This window comes from Stegodyphus dumicola, chromosome 1, assembly GCF_044657685.1.
Source record: "Stegodyphus dumicola isolate Sdum_Otavi_A_Nest chromosome 1, ASM4465768v1".
NCBI classification, from domain to species: Eukaryota; Metazoa; Arthropoda; class Arachnida; order Araneae; family Eresidae; genus Stegodyphus; species Stegodyphus dumicola.
In genome coordinates, this window is record NC_140768.1 from 278,074,377 (window position 1) to 278,098,111 (window position 23,735).

Here is a 23,735-nt window from a genome sequence, read left to right on the forward strand (position 1 = left end):
ACTATGCATACGAAATTCTAAAGATATAATGTTTTTAAATATTTTATGATATTGCTGTTGAATTGAATTTTAGGTGGTTTAAGTGTGACAAAGATGATATTTAATAGAGATAACATATAAAATGTTAAAAAAATTTTTTGATTGTAATATAATATCCGAAAGCTTTCTAATCTTCTATTTTTTATATATTTTTCTTTTTTATCATAAATATATTAGGTGGCTAGTTGCACAAGTAGCTATTTTTTACAGAAATAATACAGCATATATAAAAATATGCATGCCAACCTCTAACACTCTGTTGGGAAATTTTCAATATTTTGGGATTTTGTTGTTGGATTGTGTGTGGCCTAAGTGCAAAGAAAATTATGCTTAATAATAAAGCTAAAAAGATAGAAAAAAAAAGGTTATTAGAAGTGAGTGCAAGAGCAGAATGGTAGACTGCAAGCTCAGCAAGAGTAAAAAACCTTAACAAACCCTTCTAGATGACTGCTAATCTGAAACCTGTCTGATTTGTTTTTCTCATTTTATTTTCAACATTTCTAATGAATTGCTGCTGCTATTGCTGAGCCAAAATCTTAAAGAAACCACAGAAAGGATTTTTTAGGATTGCTAGTTTTTTAATACCCTTCTAAGCTAGGGTGTCAGTGCTAGTTAGAAGAACTCTCAAATTCCATCGCTGATTTTATGGAAAGTACACCCCAGTATAGTGCGACGTTCAGAGGCTCACCTATGCTTTAATTTTTACTGTCATTCAGGAAACTGCAACTCCATAAAATAATCAGGGATCACACTGACAACTTTCTTTAATGATATACTCGCAGATGACGAATTTAGAAAAATACTATATTGTCACAATACCACACCTTGCCCTTCCCTCAACAGTCCAGAAATCATGATGCATAAATGAATCTCTAGAAAAACAACTTCTTATCTCCCCTGATCCTAGTTTACTTCACTCAAAACTTAAACAAGTACAAATACAAACAGCTGAAAGAGCATGGCACTTTGCTGAATACCAAGTCCACAACAAAACTGAATGCAGAGATGGAAAAATCAAAGAATTCGAAACAAAGATTAATGCACTCATCAAAGCTCAACAAGATTCTCCTTCAAAGAACAAAGAAAACAGCATTGCTGAAGATCAAGTAACTCCGACCAAATAACCACAGAACCTTCCATAAAAATTAACTATAGATTTAATGGACTTTAAAATAGAACAAATAATAAACATATGGATAAGGAAAACACAGAACTATGTAATCAACAAACTATTCAACCTCTCTACATTGCAAAAAAAAAAGGGGGGGAAAGCATCGCCAGCAGTTATGCAGTATCACCTACTGCAATCAATAAAACTACTAAGGTTGCTGAATTCTTGCAAATCCTTAGGATCCAAACTACATGTCAATAACCCGACTCACGTAGATTTATACGCAAGACAAATCTACAAAATAATCTTAATCATATGCACACCAACGTCCTGAAGAAAAAATTCTAAAAGTCATTATTTGCAGCCTGTTTGTCACCACAGATCACTATGCAAAGTCCAAGAACTCCACAATCAAGGTTTCACTTCCAACCTCAAGCAAAATGTGAAAATAAACCAATGCCACGTTTCCTGATCCACCATCCAAAAATGACTGCTAAAATAAGAGTTTTAAATATCAACGTATCAGTGACTCCATGGTCAATTATGTTTACACTGAACCGCTTCTGCGAGATATTGGCATCCGTTTTTCATGACAGTCATAATTTTTATAGTCAAGAGTATATTTATTTCAAGTGAATTAAATTGTGCTAAAATAAAGTACTTCTGCTTCAAAAAATTTATAGAAATTAATTCGGTTATTTTAATTATTTAGGATTTAATCAGAAAATTGCAATAATTATTATTCTTTTGTACTTTGAAGATGTAGATTGTTTTTATGGAATTAATAAAAAATTCAAATGTTATGTATGGTATTAGCAATTCTGTTTTCAATAATTATGTTCAATAAATTTTAGTAGCTTTCAAATTATGTCAAACATGCCAGTTATAGAAGTTTATTAAAATTTAATATATTAAAAATATTAATTTTGGATTGTTGTTAAAAACCTCTGAATTATTATGAAAATGTGGTAAATATGAAAAATGAATGAAATAATTTTGAATAGTAGTGAAAATATAAAACTTGTATTTCTGAGCACTAATATAGTAAATGTTAATGGTATGGAATAAAGGCGGCCCTGGAATTTTGCATATTTTTATAAATTAATTTTTTTTTTTTTTAGTTTTTATCAATATTGCAAAAGTTCCCATGCAGTAGCTGATGCTCACTTACACACTGCCTCCTTGAGCAACAGATTTCTCGAAATCGTTATGATGTCACTAAGTTTCCGATCTGCGATGCGGGCATCCTAGTGATGGAGGAACTGCAGCGTTGATATGAAAAGAATGAAATGAAGGATTCATAAACTTCACATGATCGGGACATAGTTGGAAATAATTACACATTCTGAAAATGATGAATCTTTTGTTTGTTGACTTTTCGTATGACATAAGCAGGTCTACAATTTGATCAGTTTTGGAAAAAAAGAGAATAAAATTAAGACCTATATTTAGAATTTTGGAAATAGAGCTTCAAAGACTGTTCCTAAAAGACATGCCATAATGATGAATGAAATGGAAAGATATTTGTCACCATAGATCAACATCAAAACAATGTCTAAGTCAAATCCGATTCTGCATAAAGATTGGAAGCCTACATCAAAAGATTTTATCGGGATGTTTCCAGTAAGTAACGGCTGGTTCAACAAACTTAAAATGATGTATTCTTCACTTAATATTAAATTCACTGGAGAATTGGCAAACACAGTTAAAAATGTTGCAAAAGAATTTATTTCCTCATTATCCAGAATTATTGTTGATAGAGAATATGGTCAAATGCTCCAATATAGATGAAATGTACTTTTTTTTGGAGGGAGGGATATCTAATCGTACATTCTTACTAAAGGAAGAATCACTCACCCCTGCACATAAACCCAGTAAAAAGCAACAACATTTCTGATGAAAATTTAGCAGGTGATTTAAAATTTAATCCAATGATAGTTTATCAAGCAGAAAATCTCACAGTGTTAAAAGGGAAAATAAAGAATTGCTTCCAATCATTTGGAAATTTAAAAATGGTGGAGAACCCTCGACTGGTGCTCCATGGTAAAGGTAATGGCACTTTTATGAAAGTCAGCCATCATTTGGCAGGATAGAAAATTCCACAAAGATGCCTTGACATGGATTGGATTATTCAATTATGGCAAAGCACACGAGGGCTATCTGCCGAAAAGGAGAGATGCCTTCGTGGAGGACTTTCTAAGGAAAAATGGCTTGTATACATGTTACACATGAGGAAAACCATGAAAATGCCCATGCAGCCAGCCCGTTCACGGTATTCGAACCTCAGACCGAACTACCAATGTTCAGTATCTTTACCGCTCGGCCGCCAATGGGCCCACCTCGACATGGAAGTGCCCGCACTTTTATACTGAGGCACTACTACACAAGTAAAATCTTCATTAGCTTTATTGATCAAGATGGCAAACTAAAAGTGCACCTGCATAGCAGTGTCCCAAGTGGCCTTTTGTGAAGTCTGTTTTTTTTTTTTTTTTTTTTTTTTGTGTGTGTGTGTGTGTGTGTGTGTGTGTGTGTGTGTCTGTCGTCAAATTAAAAAATTTATCTTCATAAGGACACACGCAGCTTTATGTCAATGCATTCTTGTACAAGTTTTATCAACAGACAGTGGGGAACTTTCATAAAAATACCAATGCAGCACTAATGAGATATCCAAATTTTCTAATTCACTATCAGGAACTTCAGATAAAGTTCTACTTTAACTGGAGACTCAAATAAGTTTGTAGTATATGAATTCTGAAAAACTGTTCTTAGAAAAAAACAATATAGAAGAAGAATTTAACATGACAATTACATAAAAAAAAAAAAAAAAAAAAAACTACTCGACCTCTGGGTAACATTTCCAAATGTATTTAAAAAAATACAATAATGTATCATACAACCAAAATAAAACTTTACAAATTTATTACAATTCTTGTTTAGGAATACATACAAATATAAATTAATGCCATGGCTCTTGTTTTAGATGACTAACTTGGCCAAGTTTGTAGTACCTAGCAGTAGGAACAGAAATACCTGAAGTATCCATTTTTGATAAAGTTTCAGATTCATTATTAATTTGCTTTTCAGCTACTTCAGTGGTGCCATCACCTTTTAAAGTTGCAAGACATTTCCATTTTTCTCCAAATGAAGCTAAAGGGGAAATAAATATAATTTTTACTACATGATTTAATATTCAAGACTTTGATTAACTGCGTTAAAAAATCTGGAAAAAGGAACATTCAGTTTTATATTTTGTAGGATTTTGTTTTAATGGTAAGAAAAAAAGGTTTAAAAAAAAAGCTTTTGCAATCTGATTTTTTAGTATTCAACTTATCACAGATGCATAATATCTTACACAAAAATAGCTATACATAGCTTTGTTTCTTGGATGGGAGATGCAGTAAAAACACAACAATTTTTCATTTTCAGTAACTTTTATTATTTGTAAATAAAAGCAGCTAAAAAGTGAAAAAAATACTGTTAGAAATATGTCCAAACGATTAGAACAAATGATTACAGTGAATGATTTGTTAGATAAATTTTCCTTACACATTACGAGTGCTCCATTCATGCCTCATTGACAAGTGTGGAATCAAGTTCAGTACCATTTCATTATTGAATGATGAGGACAGTAGCAGTGCATTCTTTAAGCTTTCTTAACTAGTATCATAAGCAGTAGGGATATGTACGAAAACATAGTTGTCAAGATACCCCAAAGGAAAGTAGTCATAAGGCATTAAATCAGGAGACCTGAGAAATCATACTACAGAATTTATGGATTTCACTACTACAGAATAGCTGTAGTAGATCATACTACAGAATAGCTGACTATCACTTAGACATCTGTTGTGTGACCAATGGGACACATGTAACATTTGTAATGAGTAGGAATAAAAAAATGAGTAGTTTTATTTATGTAGCTATTATTGCATATTTCAATACATTATACAGTCAAAAGTTGTTAATTCAGACACCCATAATCCGGAATGATCTATAATCCGGACCTACAAACTTTCTGCGCACGCGTCGCGTTGATAAGCGTTTACGCATGCGCTTAAGACCTTTACAGCTGCGCATATGCGTGTGCGCATGCGCGTTTAATGTATAACGGATGGTATAAGATAAAACTATCTAATTATCTATTTCAGTTAATGTTGCAGATTGCATTGTTCCTTAATCTTCGAACTGGGTCCGGCTTATTATTTTTTGCAGACTGTTAAAGCAATTTTATAAAAGTAAGCTTGAACTTTCGATTATGTCAAATAGAATTTCCGATGCTGGAGCTCCCAAAGGATCTACAAAGCGAAAGTATGTTTCGATGTCCATCAAACAAAAAGTGGAATTGCTGCAAAAAATGGATAAATGCATATTCTTTATTTATCTAACCATTCCGAAATCTGTTTATCAATTTCACGCTGCTCTGCAGGGGGGGAGGATGCGCTGTGGCGCGCAATTAATTGGAAGCTGATCTGTCAGCACTATCCTTATCTTCAGGGCAGATGTTTTTATTTTATTCGGCTTATAATTCCTTACTAAATGTAGTATTTCCTTACGATGTACTCCGTCTTTGATATGATTTAAATCAAATTCCTCCTAATTATAATTCGCTTCTGATAGTGAAGAAAGTGACACAGAGGTTATTGAAAACGAAAAAATTTCGATTGACGAATTAGTCGGTATTCTCGACACAGCAATTACAGGACTTGAACAGTGGAACCTTGTAACTAAACAAGAAATTATGTTTGTTTAATAGAATTAAAGAGAAAGTATTATCACATAAAACGAAGCAACTTAACTTACATTAAAAGAAATGTTTAATAAAGTAAATAAATAAATATTAAGCTTCCCCCCCCCCAAATTTTGATACCCTTTAGATCATAATTTTTCTTTATTTCATAAATTACGGTTTCATATTTTTAATTTTTTAATTTCTGCATGCCATCTTATCAGATTTAAACTGATGATTTATTATCCGGAAAAAACCCTTATCCGGAATCGCCGAAGTCCCGACGAGTACGGATTAACGACTTTTGACTGTAATTGCATATTTCCTATATGTATCACAGCATCATTACTGCAATTACTGCTGCATATTTCCTATATGTATCAATTATAATTTTATATTTACAGGATTTGTACAAATTTCTGCACATGGAAATTAAGTACTTTTAAGGACCTACAATGAATAAATTTAATCACATACGAATAATCAATGAATAAAATTAAAGACCTATCAGCAAACATGAACTGAATAAATTAAAGCAATTATCTACACCTGAACTTCACTTTTTTAATATCACTTTTGTAAGAATAAAATAAACCTGGAAGAAGGATGCATTATTATTAAACTTAATATTTAACTTTATTATAAAACAAATTCATGATTAAAATTAACTTCATGATTTTTCTCAAGTAATTAGCATTAAATTATAAAATTTCTTGAGATATTTATGTTTTACACTTATAAAAGTCCCATATACTTTAAAGAAGATTAGTGACTTTATTTAATTTTACTAACAGTTAACTTAATAGTGATTCTTTCTTAAGTTTCACTTCATCATGTACTCACTCAGTCCAAAGGCTTATGGAGACTTTATGTCTAGCATAAGTTAAATTGAGAAGTAAAGTAATAATCAACATGATTCATAACAGAAACGGTTAGTGTTGAAAGTTAGCTGCACTTAGCCTAATTCAGTTAGTGTCATAGCTTAGTGTAGATTCGCTGGAGTCATAATCCAATTAATATGATGTTCCAATAAGCTGTTGAAGCACCAGAGACGATAGGCTACTTTTTGTTATTTTAAATATCATTAGATGTAAGGAATAAAGTTTAATGTTAATTTTTACATTTTTGTGTTGTATCGTACATCCAAAATAAGGATTAAGGAAAGGAAATAAGTCACCTTAACATGGAGAGATAACTTTTAAGGGTAAGCAATTAGTTGCAAATGATTAAATTATTTAGCTGGCTATCCTTAATCATAATAGACCTACATGGTTACAATTATAATTTTTTATTTCTAAAAAATATCCATTAAAAAAGCACTAAGAACATTTTACAGCAGTTATAACTAATGATATTGATTGATTGGCACTGAGGTATGTATGATGCACTGGGACATACATGATTAATTTTTTAATAAATTGCTGCTTTTCAGTTTGCTTGCTTGCTTCAATGCTTGTGTCAGGAAGAAAGATAAGAAAATAAAGTGAGGAGGAGATTCAAAGAATTTTGTTTTCACAGTTCTTCCAAAAATTTTTCAAAAGCTAAGAAATTCATCACAAATTTCCTATGAAACACATCTATTATGTGTTAATACCATGAAGACATTTTTCCTTTCGTCACATTTTTCTAGAATTATAGGTCTATAAATCTTGCCATTAAATCCTTCTAAACCTTCCGAACCGCTAGGTCTAAAATCTCTATGAATTGTGTGAAGCAAAAAGCTAGATGATTTTGGGGGGAGTGGGAAGAATTTAGAAATGAAATGTGCAAAGTGAATTCTCAAGAAAACTGATAGAAATTTAAATATTTTGACAATATTACATGAGAAAAACTCTCATCATGAAAAAATATTAAAGGAAACAAATGAAATTAATTATTTATAGTAGCTTTTTTGTTTTATCCTCAAAAGCATTTCAGAAACTGTGCTTTATTATTTACAACAGTATTGTTTATTTTTCAAACTGAAAATATTCCTAAGTCACAAAAATGAAAAGTAATCTTACTTTACAGTAATACATGAAAAAATAAAAATATTTAATTTTAACATTATTTCTTAAATATAATTTTAAATTATCATTATTTTTATGACATTTATCAATGTTATTATATCTGTAAAAAAAACATCCAAAAATTTGCAAATCTCTGAATAAAAAATTTTGCATACTAATGACAAACTTTCAAAACAAAACATGAGTAAATTTTTCAATAAAAAACACATTCAAATCTTCCGAACATCCATTTTTATTTTATTTTAACAACTGCTACAGTAAAACAAAAAAACAAACAAACAAAAAACTTTTTTACGTAGTACTTTGCTATTGTGCAGATACTATACAGAGTGAGCTAACGATTATCACAGCACAAACACATAAATTTTTAAAATATTACAAACTGATCTTGAAATCATCAAATTTAGTGCCACAAAACAAAAGAACTCCTATTTCAAAAAATCTGAAACGAATTTACATATTTTCGAGTTTTGAAATTTGGCATTTTTTTTTAGCGATAATAATGCCAAATGTGGTTTATGGATTTTTGTTACAGTGAATTGCCACAGCTATTTTTAACCTTAAATTTCAAGTAAAATTTTACGGAGAATTAATTATATGAAATATTTTCCCTCAATGATGCATAATAAATATTTATTAATACTATATGAAAAGCTATTTTTTTTTAAATTACAGATATTATTCAAATTTTTAACTATTTTTTTTTAATTTCTCTCTTTCTTCCTTTTTTTTAAAAAAATAAGAGTAAATTTTCGTAAGAGTAAATTTTTACCTTCGGCGTTTTATCGTCTGCTACTTTACTTTAACTTTGTTTAAATTGAATTGTCTATAACTGAGAATTTTCGTTTGATGTTTATTTGAATTTTATGAAAATATTTTATGACATTAACTGCATAATTTATTTCTAAAGAAACTGTTGCTTATGAAGTGGCTGAAAGAGCTGCTGATACTATCATCCATATTTTTAAAGCATGGTATAATTTTATAGAAACATAAGATTTAGAATAATCATTTTTATAAAAGTCAAATTATGATATAAACATACAACCCTCTAGAGACTGAATTAATGGAAGTTCAATGGTTATGTAGAAATGATCTGCAGCTACTTAATGGCTGGATAAGTCAGAAGGTTCTGTGGACAAGCAAGAATAATTATATAAACGACACCCAAGATTCTGGATTCAATTAACAACGAGGATACGATGTTTATTAAATGAATTTAAGAAGTTTTAAAACATAAAAAATCAACTAATTTTTTATCCTAAAATGTATTTTTGTGTGTAGCGTATTTTCATTATATCCTTAAAATTCTAATTTAGAATGTAATTGTCAAGAACTGAATCCTAATCATAAGTAATATAATAAGTAATTATTACGGTTATTAATAAATCCTTCTTATAAAGAAATTGCAAATATTTCAAAAAACTTTCTGTTTGAATGAAAATATTTTTCTATGCAAATATTTTTAATTTTATATTAATCAAGATTGCACACGATATTATTTATTTACGCTTCAATTCTTAATGTCAGCTCTAGTAGAAGTTACAAATCAATTATATTTAATTAAGGATTGGATTGGATTGTTTAATTATGGCAAAGCACACGAGGGTTATCTGCCTAAAGGGAGGGATTCCTTTGTGGAGGACTTTCTAAGGAAAACTGGCTCGTATACACATTACACATTGGGAAAACCACGAAAACGCCCATGCAGCCAGCCACATTTGCAGGATTCGAACCTCAGACCAAACTACCAGTGTTCAGCATCTTAACCGCTCGGCTGCTGGTGGGCTATTTAATTAAGGAATGACCATCTAAGTTTAGAAACAGCGTACCGTAACAGCAATTCAATTATTGCCGCCGTATCTTTCATGTTACTCTTGATTGGCAAGCTACATGATTTTTAATAAGTATTCGGGTTTTGATAGTAACGTCACTTGGAAATCGTGCTTAAACTAGGTTAGTTGGTTATTTGAACATAGAAAGTACATGGGAGCTATTTGATTAAGATGCTTTCATAGAGAACCTTTGTAAAGAGAACCTAGAAAACTACGAAAACTAACCATGCAGCCTGGGGTAGACTTCGTAACAAACAATTAGTATTTAACAATCTTCAAATGCTAGGCAACTGGTGAGGTTCCAATTAAATCTCCAATTTAATATTTTATTTGTAAATATTTAAAATATTGTTGCATTCTTAGACACAAAAAGCAGAATTTTTGTTAACTCGTTAGTAAACTACCAAGCTGTAGTGCAAATGAATATTCAATTTCTTTTGCAATAATTGTATTCACTTAATATTCTTGGAATATTCAGTGAATCTTAATATTAAGTGAATATTAAGTGAGCTAAAGAAGGAACATTCTCGGAAGATTAAAGAAGTGTTTAAATCCAGTGATATTAGGTTTGTCTTACAAGCTCAGGATCAAAACGATTCTACAGTTGCCCGAGCAGTTGACTTGTAAATGGCTGTGAATTAAGCAGATGACTTTTAATCTTACGATTTCAGTCAGAAAACTTATTCCAAATGTTTTGTATTGCATGACAATGCACGTTTTCATTATTCAATAACCAGTCGGAGAACTGCTTGTGTTCCGAAAATAAGTATGTATATTCAATTGTCCTGCATGTTCTTCAAATTTGTCTTCCTGTGATTTTTTTCCTTTCCCAAAAACTAAAGTTGCCTCTGAAAGGAAAGTTTTTTGACATTGAAGAGACAAAAGGAGTATGACATCTACTTTTAGAGGCATGTCAAAAACAGACCTCTACAAGCCTTCTCTTCCATTACATGTTGTGCACTCAGACAAAAAGTTGCATCAGCGTAAATTCTATAACCTATTTTTACACTCTGATTATTTTATTAACATACAGTGAATATATACTAAATCTTTTACTTCAGTTTAAGTAATTCGGAATTGTTGTCGGAGCTAGAACTTAGAAGATAAGTCAAATTAAATATTTCGGTATTCCAATAAATTCAAGGTCAAAGCTTCAATATTTGATTTTCGGAGGGAGGAGAAATTTTTTCAGTTTTGGTCCATTATCCTAACTATATTTGCTTCGATTCTTTATTTTTCCATAAAAGCGAAAAATGTACGCATGGTATACATCAAATGCATAGCTTCAAATTAAAATTTAATAACATACAGAGTGGTTACAATTAAAGTTCCACATTGAAACGGTCATAAAAGGAAAACTACTGAATCAAATGTTATCAAGCTTGGTAATCGTGTAAAGGAGGTCATAGGAATTTATTTTCCAGGAAAAAAAGGAAGTTCGAAACCTCACCACCAAGGGAGAAATGGCGCTGTATGCAATATTGTTAAACGAAATATGGCTCGGAATCTACCTTAACCTTTTGTTACACGGGTTTAATATGTTGTATACACTTAAGAAACTTTGAAGTAAGCAAATTACCATTTAAAGGCATTCAATTCGATAAAAGTCAAGTGCGCCATCCGTGTAAGTGAGAAATTCGTCCGTGGAAACTACGAATTAGCGATTTGAAAATGTGACATCGCAAATATCACTTGCACAAGTGCGTACAATCTGGAAATCATTTTCCTACAGATCGCTAATTTGTAATTTTTGAAGCCTGAGTTCGGCCATAAAACATGAAGATACTGATTCAAAATGCTTTTAATCGATTTGGGCCAAAGAAATCTCTCATGTTATCTATCTAGTTCCATTGCATTCTCCTACTGCATTCGATTGCATAACAGTCATTCCACACCGTTTAGCGTTGAATGACAGCTAGTTTTATAACTGAACCATTTTTCTCTGAAGAGGAGTCGACAGGTGGACCACTGTGATTGCAGCTCACTTAGAGTCAATGTTAAAATGTTTCATGATACATGGAACTGCAGTAACGTGGCATTTTAGATACTACGATTTTTATGCAGGGCTGGGCCTCACCTCATGTGTGTCGCACAGTTACTTAGGTAACATTTAACGAATGAACGTCTTATAGGCCGACACTTCCCCTCTTCCCACCAGACCTCAACCTCTGTGACTTTTGGTTATGGGGTTATCTCAAAAGCACTGTTTATGGTGATAATCTAAACAATTTGGCAGAAATGAAAAATGTGATACACTGATATGTCCGTAACATTCCTCCTGATATGCTAAGAGCTGCTGTTGAGAATGCAGTAACAGGATTTAACTTGCTTTCAGAAAATGCTTGAAGCTACAGTGAACATGCTTTGTAACACAATTCGGAAACTATTAAACACATTTTAAACAGATGTTTTTCATGTCTTATTTCATTTAACAATATTGTATACAGCGCCATTTTTCCTCTGGCGGTGAGTTTTTAAACTCTTTTTTTTCTCGCGAAAAATAAATTCCCATAACCCCTTTACACGATTCCCAAGTTTGATAACATTTGGTCCGGTAGTTTTCCTTTTGTGACCATTTCAAATTGGAACTTTAATTATAACCACCATGTAAATTAAACTTTAAAAATTTGACAATTTGGTTCAAGTCCCAGCTTTAAAAAAATATATATATAAATATAATCTTTTACATTAATCCTCTTAGAAAAAATGTTTTAAGAAGCTAATTTTTCTCTCACGTTATAGATTGTATAAAAAAACATGATCTTAAATATGATTTAAATTATTTCAGCTGATATAAGAATTGGGTCACTTGGTGGTACAGAATAAATCCTGCTGGACTGTTTTATTTCTTTGTCATTTAGCAAAAATCTTTTAATTAAAATATTTATCCTTTGGACTTCGTTTTAAACTTTGTTTGTAGTTAAAATGTCTAGAAAATGAAAAGCTCTCTTCAGCTGAAACACAGTTGACGCAATTGATATTTTAAAAAATTGACAAGAATGCAAAATTTATGGAAATCTAGCAATCAAAAAAATCTTGTGTGAGCACTGAAAATAACTGTAGAAGGAAAGAAGAAAATTAGGGAGAAAAGTAAGTAAAAATTTGCAGGGAAATTTGGCTGTCAGACATACCAAGATGTTTCAAAAACTTGGACGCTTTTGAATAAACTTTCAGGATACTTCAAAGACATTAGATGTAGTGTACACCAGCAAATACCATCAATTGAGCTTGTGTTAACAGAAAAGACAAAAACGATATCATTGCATATTAAAGTGAAGAGTGACTGGTTTTAGACTATATGGTTGTATAAATTTAAATTACATTATAGAACATCATATCATATCATAAATGGAGAATCCCATGATTTTCTCAGTCGAATTATTTGAAGATTCATGGGTTTATCCAATGATGTATGTGGATGCCACCTAAAGATATTTTTTTTCCCCCTCCTGATGAGACAGTGGCTGGGCGGTAAAGTCGCTAAACACCGGTAGTTCGGTCCGAGGTTCGAATCCCGCGAACGGGCTGACTGCATGGGCGTTTTCCTGGTTTTCCCCATGTGTAACGTGTATGCGAGCCAGTTTCCCTTAGAAGGTCCTCCACGAAGGCATCCCTCCCCTTAAGCAGATAGCCCTAGTGTGCTTTGTCATAATTAAATAAACCAAAACCTCTTGAGGGTACCAAGCTTTCCTTTCATCTCATACCTTCAAAATGTTTAGCCTCTAACGACTGATAAAGGCTCTGACCAAATACTTCGTGAAGAACTTTCTAAGGGAAACCAGCTGGCATACACGGTACACATGAGAAAATCCATGAAAACGCCCATGCAACCAAGCCCGTTTACTGGGATTTGAACCCCGGAGTGAACCACCAGTGTTCAGCGACTTTACCGCTCGGCAGTTTGTGGGCCTTAATGAAATGGAAGGCGATAACTTTATTTAAAATGATTGTCAGAAATACCAAGATATTTCGAAAAGTTAGATGCTTTTTAATATACTTGCAGAATGCCTAAAGAAAAAGAGCAAAAATAAAGTAGAATGCCTGAAGAAAAAGAGAAGAAAAAATAAATTTTTGCGTAAAATTTAATATTTGTATTTTTTTAAAATTTAAAACCTTTTAATCTTATGATATTTGATTCTTGCAATTTCAAAAATAAAATATTTGACTAAAATAGAATAACATTTTAAGAAACCAAATGTAGGATAAAATTGTGTAAAGCAATGGGCACAATGATAAAACTGTTTAAAGCAGTGTATGCAAGACATCCTAAGTTAAAATGTCGGTTATACATCTCTCTTATTTATATATACCTTTTCTGAACAGAACATTGAAAGGTGTGTTAACTGTTCTTTACTGTATTTTCTCTTTTAATATATGCAGATTTCAAATGTATCGTAGTCTGGGTTGCAAAGTATTCTACCGAAAGAAATGCAATTCAAATAAATAAAATCAAATTCTGGAAAATTTATATTAATAATTATATTTAAAATGCTCAGTTCAAAGGAATAAATAGAAAATTTTAAAACAATTATCTAAAGAGTCAATGCGACACGAAAAATTAAAATAAAAGAATAAAAATTTAAAAATTACCTAAAATAATAACTATGACAAAAGTATATACATAAAGAAAACTATTTGAAAAAAAATAAACGCTGCACCTTTATTTACGCAGTTCGAATAGGTAAATAGAAATTTTTTAAAAAAAAGTTATTTGAAAAAAAACCATACAACTTAAACAATTAAAATGAAATTCGAAAAAGAAAAATCACTTAAAATAAAAACAGTTATAATTAAAAATATAATATAAAGAATATTATTTGGAAAAAAGGAACGATGGTGACTTTTTCCCTCCTACGGGAAAGGAAACTAGGTTGCCATATATTAAGAAGTTCGCCAAGTGAACTATTCTTGGCGCAAACTGAAAAAAAAGTGCCAACATAAATTTGTGAATTTCTCCGTAAATTTCGCTCCAAATTTTACAAAATTTCATATTTAGGTGTAATTTGAGTTGTAGAATCAAAATATGTAAAAAAAAATTGGTATGTTATTTCAGAAAAAGTCCGATTTTGTGTCAAAATACCTATGTTAGAATAGTTCTATATATAAATCTAATATATATCCTAAGTCACGGTTTCGAGACATGAAGAACGCAATTTGAATTTTGTCAATCAGCTTAGTAGAACGGGAGATATAGCACTGTCCCTTTTTTTGGGGGCGGGGAAGCAGTGTACATACGTAAAAATGAAATAAAATTTGAAAACACAATTTAAAAACTACTGTATTAAAAATGATTAAAAATCTGTTTTTACCTCATTTTTTTTCGTTATATACATTTACTTCAGCTTTGTTATATGCATTTACTTAATTTTATTTTGTTATATGCATCTGTTAGTCTTTTTGACAAATGTTTAGATTATTTGAGTATGACAAAGGAAACGAGATCTATTAGCCGAAGGAATTGGATGTCTCTTGTGGACGACTTTCTAAGTAAAATGTACTTATGTTCATGTTACACATAGGAAAAATCACAAAACCCAACCATGCAGCCAGTTCATTTGTTTGGGTTCGAATATGAGTCAGACTAGCAGTAATCAGAGATCTTAGCCAGGAGGCCAATGATTGGGTTTGACAGATTTGGAAACCTAATAAATAGTATTTAATAAATATAATATTATTAAACAAATCGGATTTATAAAAACAAAATAAAATTCTTATATCGAACATAACTAAATCTCGATATAACTTACACTGATAAACTGATGTGTAATAACACTGATAAATTCAAATACTAAATGGAATATACATTAATTCTACATAGATAAATTTTTGTAATATATTTTGCTGGGAATATCTGGCCGCAAAATCCTGATTTTATGTACCCTTATTTTAAGGTCATCACAAATCTAATGGTTTGACTTTTACCTCAAAACACAAAGAATCCACAAATTTCAATAAAATTAATAACTTTATTTCCCTGTTGAAAATTCTCTGGATCTTTTCAATTATGAAAGTACACACGGCAAGCAGTTTTCTTTAAATAAATATATGCAGCAACGAGAAGATGCGCTTTTGACAGCAACTCGTTTCAACAATCGAAAATTTTCTAAACGTAAAAAATTTGTTGCTTAAATTAATTTTTCATTAAACAAAAAACAAAATAGAATTGCATATTATTAAAAATATTTTATTGATAATTCAGAATCTGAAAACAAGATATTGTTATATAAAAAAAAGAAAAAATAAACAACATACTTCATTCAACGGAGGCCAACTTTGGCGCATGCACTTTTCAACAGAAAAATATTTGAAGCATGCTATGGATAATGGTTTATTTGATTATAGCAAAGTACTCAAGGCTTATTTACCTAATGTGAAGAATGCTTTTGCTGGAGAACTATATAGAAAACTAAAAAAACATCCTCGCAGCCAGCCCGTTTGCCGGGATTCAAACCCCGGACCCCAGTTGTTCCGTTAGACTCCGTTCAGCCACTGGTGGGCTGTCCGGTAACGAAAAAGCTCAGAATTTCATATTAGAGGGAAAATGGTAGCACAGGTATACTGAAATGGCATACGAAATTATTGCCATTTCAGTAATGTGAAGTGATTTCGAGAATGTTTTATTTATTAATTATTATTTTATTTAGCTTATGGCAAACTATACGAGGGCTATCTCTTAATATACTGGTAGTTTGACCCGCATGCAAATCCCTGTGAACAGGCTGATTGCATAGGCGTTTTCATGGTTTTAACTCTATGTAGTACAAGATTGTTTCCTTTAGAAAATCTGTCACGAAAGCATACCTCCTCTTAGGCAGATCGCCTTCGCGTGCTTAATTATCTAATAAGCCAAACCAAACACAATCCCAAGCGAAGAGTCGTAGTCAAGGCACATCATCATGAAACGCTAACTGACATTGGCTCATATTTTTTTCCCCCCACATTAAACATGGGCAGCAAAAATTCGCAAAAACTGGTATGCAGGTAATCCATTTGCCAGGATTTGAACCTGCTTCAAACTAGTAGTATTCAATGATTTTACTGCTACGTCGTTGGCGGCCTTTTGTTGTATCTATATGAAAAATAATCACAAAGACAAAATCATTGCGTACGGACGGATGAATTAAGTTCGAAACTTAAAGAATAACTTTCATTCGTGCTTTTGCTGTTAGCATTGACATTTGGAGAGATGCTAATTTATTTTCTCATTTATTTGAAATTCTTTTAATATAATTAATTTAATTCTTTAGGTAATTGTTCTTCTGACTGCAATTTTTGTGCGCAGTATATCTAACCCTTTCATACACTGTTTAACTTAACTTACACTCCATTAATTTTAAGCGATTTTATACCGATAGATTTCTTTAAAGAAAAGTTTCAAGGAATACGTATTTTTTTTCCCTTAGATTTTAAAACATTTTTGATTTAAAATCTTAATAATAAAATTTTTAAAACAAATATTTCTAGAAATTCCTTCGGCATATTGATTTATTCCATTTAATTAAGTTTTCGAGTAGAATATCTTCCTTTCAACATTCATAAAATTTTTATATGTCAGTTCGCCATTTCTACGGGACACAGAGCCACACATATGAGTACAAAACTCAGGCATGCTGAAAGCACATTTTTAACATTTCAGAAAGTAAAACAAAGAATATACCATTATAATAACGCGCATTTGAATAACGGGGTCAAACAAGAAAGCTGGTTGCAACATTTTATATTTTTTTCCTGATGAATCAGAAATTGTAATCAACTTTTAATACAAAAATAAAATATTTTATTGTATAACATATAAGTTAATCAAAAGGGAATTTTCTGTTACAATTTTTATTTTTTCCTGTTTCTACTAAAATTCGGTAATGTACTATAACAACGTCTGGTACTGTTTGACTTTCATTTGTATTAAGTACCACAAGGCAAACAGTTGTAAAACGATTTATCTTCATTCACAAACTTTTAGTCGGCACACAGATAACACATACCTGCTCTCTGACAATGATACTTCCCTCTCAGGACTCTTTCGTGCTCCTTTCAAAGAGACTTCACACCCTATTAAGCGTTTTGTGTCAACTGACAACCGCCAGCAGAAAGGTACGGGAAAGAACACCACAGCGCATCGTTTAAACACGTCTTAAGCATTTTTGGCAAAATTTGGGCTTCGAGTATACACGTCTTAAAAATTTTTTGAACGATTTTAAATTCGTATAAAGACGTCTAAAGCATTTTTAAAGGAAACCCTGAAAACGTTTACACACGTCTTAAGCAGTTAAGGGGTTAAGCTGCTATAGGGAGTTGAGAACATATTAAAAAATTTTTAGGGGTGTGTGATATGAAAAAGGTTGGGAACCTGTGATCCAAGCAATATAACTGATTTACAAGCTTGAACCCAGTTTTGAGGGGGGAAAAAGAGATTGCATGGAATAAAATCCAGTGGATTTATATTCTTTCCTCCTATTGCCAACTCCTAAAAGAATCTTCACGGATGTTCTGGAATAACAGTACATCAGTAAATATGTGCAAAAGATAAGAAAATTACTTTCAGTATCTAATAAAACACATCACAGTTAATTTTAAATACTAGATGCTCATGACTTTTTAATTAGCCATACACTGAAAAATAATTTTCAAAAGCCTTGTTTTTCTAAAACAGTTTGAAATATACATCTTATGAAAATAGATTTTTCTAATCATTAGATAACCTAAAAAATAACAGCTCTTGTTAAATGTGTATTAACTGCATTAAAAATTATGACTATTTTTTGCAAGTACATAATATAGTTTTACACGCCTAAGTAATAGGATAATTCACTGAGAAGAATAAATGCAAGCTATTTAATTAAAAGCTTTCATGGTAAATGCACTAGAATTAATCATAATTTTTACAAGTACAAAATGTAGTTTGGTAAAAGTATATTTATAGGTACCTCTTGGTGAATTTTGGTGGTACATGGATAATCGAGTTTGTGAAACTCTTTTGACTTATTATTTTGGCTTTGTGTAGCGGCGATTTTAGCGCCAAAAATCACCGCTACACAAAGACAAAATAACAAGTCAAAGAATTGCACAAACTTGGTATCCAATTACACACTTACCTATTTCACTTTAAAAAAAATCACAGAATTGCACAAACTAAGCATTGCACACTCCCTTGACTTTATCTATGTACACGTCGACCTATTTTCACTTCAAAAAAATCAGAGAATTGCACAAACTTGGCATTGTGCACTCCCTTGATTTTGTCCATGTACACATTGATATATTTTCACTTGAAAAATCAAAGGAGCACCCAGTTCTAAGTAAAAGTACATTTACGGAACATTCAACTACTCAGGAACAACTTGGCGATAAACAAAACAACAACATGGCGATAACTGAAACAACAACTTCAAGATAATACAAGGGTACCCTTCAGTCTACTCTAACTGTGCAGCTTCCACAAAGTAAAAGGATAATCCACTTTTTAAGCAGAATAAGTGCAAGTTACTTATTGCTCACACTAAAAGTGAATTACGAGTGCTCTGCTTTAAAGCTAAATTAACTCAGGAAATGGTAAATACACGAATTAGTAATTCATTATTTAATTTAGTACTATTTTAGCTCCTGAATCAGTTAATTAAAACTTTTAATTAGGCTAAGATATGAAAACTACATCAATACATTTAAAAATGTTCCTTTGCGTTACATGTAATAGCTAACTAAAGTATCTACCTTTCCACAATCGAACGCAACCATCATCACCAGATGATGCAAGAATTGTGCCAGTTATATTCCAGCTAACACGCCAAACCTAAAATTTAAATTCCATCCGTTAAAATATATTATTAAATTGTACATTTTAATCATTCATGCATTTTAAATAGTTAATATTATTATATATAGTTAGTTAAAGTGCAGTTAAAATCATTGAATAGTTTTATGTCATTAAAATGGTTAACAAATTTTACATAATTTCACTGACAGTTTATTTCTCAAAAAGTAATTAGTCTAAGTGTCCCAGAAAGACACACTATTATTTATAAAATCGAAAATATAATTAATGTAAATATAGATATTCCTCACTTAACATGGTTTGGCTTAGATTTGATTAACATTGTAAAATTGCCAAAATCCCTTTGTACATGCTACAAATACTGTAATTAATATAGCTTCAAATTTGGCACATTAAAATATGAAAACATCACGAAATGTTCTCTGAGCAGCATTGTGAAGAGCTTGTTGCAATTGGGAAGATATTCTTTTTGATCAGCTTGAGGCGGAAGATGATAAAAATAACTTTCGAGAGATCTGAGGGCAATGACCTTTCCAATACTGATCCATAAAGTGTACAAAGCCTAAATGAATGTGTAGACGACATTCTAAAGAAGATCACACTTGAAATAATGGATTAAATATTTCAGAATTGTTTAATGTGTATTTGGTTATATTTGCTGTTATTGGCATGGAGTGAAGGTGACAAACTAGCTGTAAATGTATGTGGTTTGGGATGACAAAGTTTCATTTCACGCAAAGATTTATACACGAACAACATTCTGAAATATACATTTTGCAATAATATCATTGTAACTATCTTGTAATAAATTCATTTGTAATACATATATTTCTTTGTATCAGCAAGCAATGGATCCAGATCAGGGTTAGCACTAGGTTTACTGCCGCCCAAAGTGACCTCACAGGATGCACTGACATTAGTGGCACCAGCACTGGTTCAGATGTTGATTAATATATTTGCTGCTCATCATGCACTGGCGCGTGACTGGTGTTATTGCTGAAGAGCCAATCATGCTCTTGCACTTGGTGTGGAGTGATGTCTCAGATGCCAGTCACATGCCGACGCGGGAAAAGCAAAACCTCATTGTTTATTTTCAAGTTCAATCAGCATTTTATTTTGGTTATATTTGCTGTTATTGGCATGGAGTGAAGGTGACAAACTAGCTGTAAATGTATGTGGTTTGGGATGACAAAGTTTCATTTCGAGCAAATATTAGACACAAATAACATTCTGAAACATATATTTTGCAATAATATCATTGTAACTATCTTGTAATAAATTCATTTGTAATATATATATTTAGATTCATACCAAAATAATGCATATTGTTACTTATTTTGATTTACTTTTAAATGGCACGCATAAAAGACAGCATTGCAGAAGTAATTTTACATTTAGTGGTGACAATGCGTGGGTGCATATGATAAAATTCTATGCTTAAATTACATATAATAATCTTTTAATACCTTTTTAAATCATATTTCTTAAAATAACTCAACATATGGGTACAATCTATTTCTATGACAGCATTAACTATCAATACAACCTCAACTAAGTGTTAAAGCTTGCTTGTTTGCAGAGATCTACAGCCGTTTTGCTTGTTAGCTAAGAAAAAATTAAAAATTTTTCAGTGACAGCCAATAAACCCTTAGCAAGAAAAAGTGCTATGATTAGTACAAGTCCAAGCACTTACATTAACCTTCCAAGTGGCCAAGCATTACATTAAAAAATATTTGTCATATAATTTTTAAGTACACAAACATGCATTTTGAAATGTGCCCACACAATTAAGTTAGTATATATATTGGAAGAAAAGAAGTTAAGGTACAAAGTGGGACGGCCATTTTGAAATTATAATCAAGAAACTATCACTAACTCATAGCCTTTTTTGAAACATTAGGGTTTGAGGCCAAGCCTTTGGCTGCTTGGAACATGCATTTACATTACCCTTCATGAATTTTTTCTTAATTATTCTTTATCTCTCTTAAAAAACAGCTCTACATAAAGTGAATTATTAACATAAAAACTGAACATGTTATTATGTTAATAATTCACTTTATGTAAGATGAATTTTAAATTTATCATTGACTATTATATTTTCTTAATTTTTAAGTATGCATTAACATCAAACAGAGTGACCACGCTTCCTGGAAAACTGGGAAAAGTCAGGGAATTCGAAAACTGACTAAAAAAGTCAGAGAATTTCACACGGTAATCTCCAAAAGAGGAATTTTCACACCAATATTAGAAGCGACCACTTTCTTGGTGAATAATGTATCACACGAACATCATTCGGGTAACTGGCATAGAGTCATTTTTCGCAAGACCAATCAGATTGTCTTTCAGAAAGGCAAAGCAGTAACCTCCAGAATATAAAGATTTGCATGCGCGAAAGAAGACTCCGTCTCCTAGTTCAGAGAGCTCATTTTTTTTTGTTTCCAATTAAAAAATCTGGTAAGTTAAACTTTGTAATCTTTTACACATTATTAAAAAAATTTTTTTTTTAATGTATGTTTACTTAACACTCTATTGCATTTGCTTGTTAAAATTACAAGAATTCATGCACTGCATTTTTAATGTTAAGAGAAGTCTATTGATGCTTTTTGAATAATACTATTGTGCAACATAAAAAAAATCAAATTGAACTGTCATTTAACAGTTGGTGGCGTTGATATATCATGATTATCGGACTTCGAAACTAAACAAGAAAATCTGACACTTCATAAATTACATTAAAAAAAAACTGACTTTGTCTGGTAAATGATAAAATACTGATTTATTTTTCGCTTGGATTTTTTTTTTTTTTTTTTTTTTTTTTTTTTGTGTGTGTGTGTGTGTGTGTGTGTGTTTGTTTGTTGTTTCAATTTTTTAAATAACTCGCATTTAAAATTTTATTTTCAAGTAATAAAAGGCAGCAGAACTCAGGCCGAATTTAAAAACAAATGCGTTAAATATAATAATGTGTGCTCCCCTAATCAGAAGTAAGGATTTTTTACATACTTCATGTATTTTTGTTGTTTGACTTCTGAATTAGTATTTATTCGGCGTGTTATTGTGTCTTAATTATACTTCATGTAGTAAAAATAAGTAATCAATTCTTCTTACCTTAAAATTTATGATTTTGCTCTATCCTCTCATTCTCACACAGAACATAATCTTTTAAACCATTTTAATAAATACCTTATTTGCCATTTTGCAGTAAAATAAAAAAATAATACTCTGGCATCTAGGTTAACCATTTAAGGACCTCATAGGATGCACTGACTTTGGCATCAGCACTGGTTCAGATGTTGATTAATATATTTGCTGCCGATCATGCAATGGTGCGTGACTGGTGTTGTTGCTGAAGAGCCAATCATGCTCTTGCACATGGTGTGGAGTGATGTCTCAGATGCCAATCATGTGCTGATGCAGGAAAAGCAAAGCCTCATTGTTTATTTTCAAGTTCAATCAGCATTATGTTTTGGTTATATTTGCTGATATTGGCATGGAGTGAAGGTGAGAAACTAGCTGTAAATGTATTCGCCAATAACACTGATTATTGTAACTCAATTTTTAATCTTTAAGTAATTTATTTTAATGCTATTCATATCATTTAATGTGGCTTCTTCCTTCTAAATTTACTTAATATTAGTTAATAATACTATCAAATTTCAGGCAATTTTCTCTGCCATACTCATGAAACTAATTCTAGTAGTATGATGACATACAATCATGAAATTTAGTGTACATATTTTTTACTTGCGTATGCTGATAAATAAATGAAAAATACTTTAATTTATTTAAAAATATCATCAAGTAGATTTCTTTCTTTCCTTTAGCTGTAAAACGTCTGCAAAAAAAGATACTTTTTTAATTCAGATTGGGCAGCTTCTAATCTCAGTGCAGTTTATTTTTACAACTTATTGAAGGAGTTCCTAACATGGAAAGATGCATGTTTTACCCAAAAATATTATGCTTAATAACATGGGAAGGAAAGGAATTCACAAGGCATGTAGACAGTGTAAAGCATAAGAAAATCATTTCTATGAAGATGGACTCAAAAAATTTTCTTAAACTTTATATACAGACAAAAACAGTTCTGAAGCACAGCAGTCTCTGGTACAAGTTGTTTAATCCTCAAATTTAAACTCCTTCAAAAATAAGGACAACATTTTGGCTGCAGAATTGCTATGGGCTATGAAACTTGTTTGTTCTCGTTTCTTATAATATGTTTAATGATGCAGCTGTTCTGTTCCAGAAAATATTT

General features: G+C 31.3%; 1 protein-coding gene across 2 annotated transcripts in view; it reads right to left on the bottom strand.

The window, feature by feature from the left end:
- Positions 1 to 4,052: 4,052 nt before the first annotated feature.
- Positions 4,053 to 23,735, bottom strand: part of Nup44A (nuclear pore complex protein Nup44A) — an 84,182-nt gene continuing 64,499 nt past the window's right edge. For both annotated transcript variants that reach the window (XM_085807391.1, XM_085807385.1), the window contains 2 exons: positions 19,426 to 19,504; positions 4,053 to 4,297 (listed from right to left, as the gene is read on the bottom strand). In XM_085807391.1, the coding sequence (XP_085663517.1) occupies positions 4,107 to 4,297; positions 19,426 to 19,504 (270 nt within the window). In that variant the 3' untranslated portion in view covers positions 4,053 to 4,106. The remainder of the gene's footprint in view (positions 4,298 to 19,425; positions 19,505 to 23,735) is intronic.